This window comes from Saprolegnia parasitica, assembly GCF_000151545.1.
Source record: "Saprolegnia parasitica CBS 223.65 unplaced genomic scaffold supercont2.1095, whole genome shotgun sequence".
Lineage (NCBI taxonomy): Eukaryota > Oomycota > Saprolegniomycetes > Saprolegniales > Saprolegniaceae > Saprolegnia > Saprolegnia parasitica.
The window spans coordinates 1-1,820 of record NW_012157489.1 but is presented as its reverse complement, the minus strand read 5'-3'; the positions used below and the strand labels follow the sequence as shown (position 1 = coordinate 1,820).

Sequence of the window (1,820 nt, the reverse complement as noted above, 5' to 3'; positions counted from 1 at the left end):
GCGTCGAGCGGCGGATTTCAATGCCGAAGCGACGCAGACAAGACCTTTCAGCGCAACAAAACTTGATTGCCAAATGGTCGAGTGCAAGGATGCTTTGTGTGCACCCGCGACCTCGTGGTTGCCCGGCGTCCGTACAGTGGTAGTGCCCTTTTCGGAGTTCCCAGCGACCTCCCAGGGCGTTGAATTGGGTTGTGACTTCGTCCACGTCGCAACGCCGCATTTTGAATTTGCCCATGCGCTGGACGTCGCTGGTGCTGATCCTCCTTGCGGTCGTCGAGCGAGCGCTCGGTGGCTGCGCGTACGCAGACTTGAACTTGCCGGCAAATGCGTTCATTTTGGCGGCCGACAGCTCGTGCATCAGCACGCAGCCTGTCTGCGCTCTCCGACCCAACTGCACCGTCTACAGCTCATTCTCGACCAAGTCGAACAGCTTCGCGTATTTGGACGCGATTGGCGACCTCAGCGGCTACACCCAACCCAACCTGTACAATGACGTCACCGTTCTGTATGCAAGCTAACGCGCTATGCAGAACGGTCAGCAACGCGTCGTATCTCACGCTCGCCAAGATGAATCTGCCATCGACACTGACCAACTTGTTGGCCGCAGTTGCAACCCGGTGCCTCACACGGTGCGCCTTGGTAGGACGCTCACCAACATCACGGCGAGAATCGACCTCGGAGCGATCGCAACGACGCAGTGGAGCTCGCTCCAGGGCCTGTACGTACCGCCACAACAACTACCGTGCCATCGCATCGCTGTAGAACGTTCTACTTGTCGACCATCAAGATTAGCAACGGCATCAATTGGCCGCCATCGCTTCGATTTGTGTGGGTGCCATCCAAGTCCTCGTGTGCTGACTCTGCTATAGCGTGTTCAAAGGTACCGACTTGGTCAACATCCCCCAAGGCTTGCCGTCGACGGTCCAGTCCTTGTACGTGCGACGACAAGCTGTACCCGAGGCAGTGAGCATCGCGTTAGAGCCTTTCAAGCCAACCAGCTCACGGACCTCAACTACCTCCCGCCCAATCTGACGTTCCTGTACGACGAGACGACAGGACTGGGAGCTCATCTGCTGTAGCAACCTCGACTCGAACAAGCTTCCGTCCATCACCGACCGCGACTGGAGAGCGCTTACCTTTCTGTTGCACCATGCATCCTTGCCGACGGTCTGTTGACGATCGATGCTAGGCGTCTCTCGAGCAATGCGCAGCTGGCGTCGATCGCGCGTGTCCAGCTCTCCACCAAGCTCATCTATTTGTACGTGAAGGTTGCAAGAAATGAAGGTGGACAATAGTGTCTTGTGTAGTGACATGAGAAAATGCCCTCTCTTGACCAACATTACGATCGACGCAAGTACGTTTGCGGCGCTCGACGCGCTCCCCAACGCCGGCGACGCCGACAAGGACGCCGTCTACCGAGGTTTTGCGGTCAACAAACACATCTCGACGGATGCCACCGCCTGCTCGGCCGTCAACGGCACGATCCAGCGGCTCTGGAAGTTCACAAGCAAGCACGTTGTCGACGTCTGCGTCCTGCCGGTGGCTCCATCGACAACGACTCCTCCAACGACAACGATTCCTCCCGTTGTCACGGTATCGAGTAAGCCCGAACCCATGCAACATCACCTTTTTACGCTTTCAGTAGACACGGGCCTCATCATCGGTGTCGTCGTCGGCGGTCTCGTCGTTCTCGGCGCCATCGTCGTCTTTGTCATTTTGAAGCGCCGTAAGGTTATACAGCCGCCGCCCACACCCACCTACCATCGCTTCGAAGGCGGTGACAACACTGACACCGTTAACAACGGCCGCACGCTCGGCAC

General features: G+C 57.6%; 1 protein-coding gene across 1 annotated transcript; it reads left to right on the top strand.

Annotated features, from left to right (window-relative positions):
• Positions 1-233: 233 nt before the first annotated feature.
• Positions 234-1,079, top strand: SPRG_18286 (hypothetical protein; the record flags this gene model as incomplete). Its single annotated transcript, XM_012357724.1, has 6 exons — positions 234-484; positions 531-596; positions 644-718; positions 763-828; positions 870-932; positions 980-1,079. The coding sequence occupies 6 exons, from the start codon at positions 234-236 to the stop codon at positions 1,077-1,079; spliced, it is 621 nt and encodes a 206-aa protein (XP_012213114.1).
• Positions 1,080-1,820: the final 741 nt, after the last annotated feature.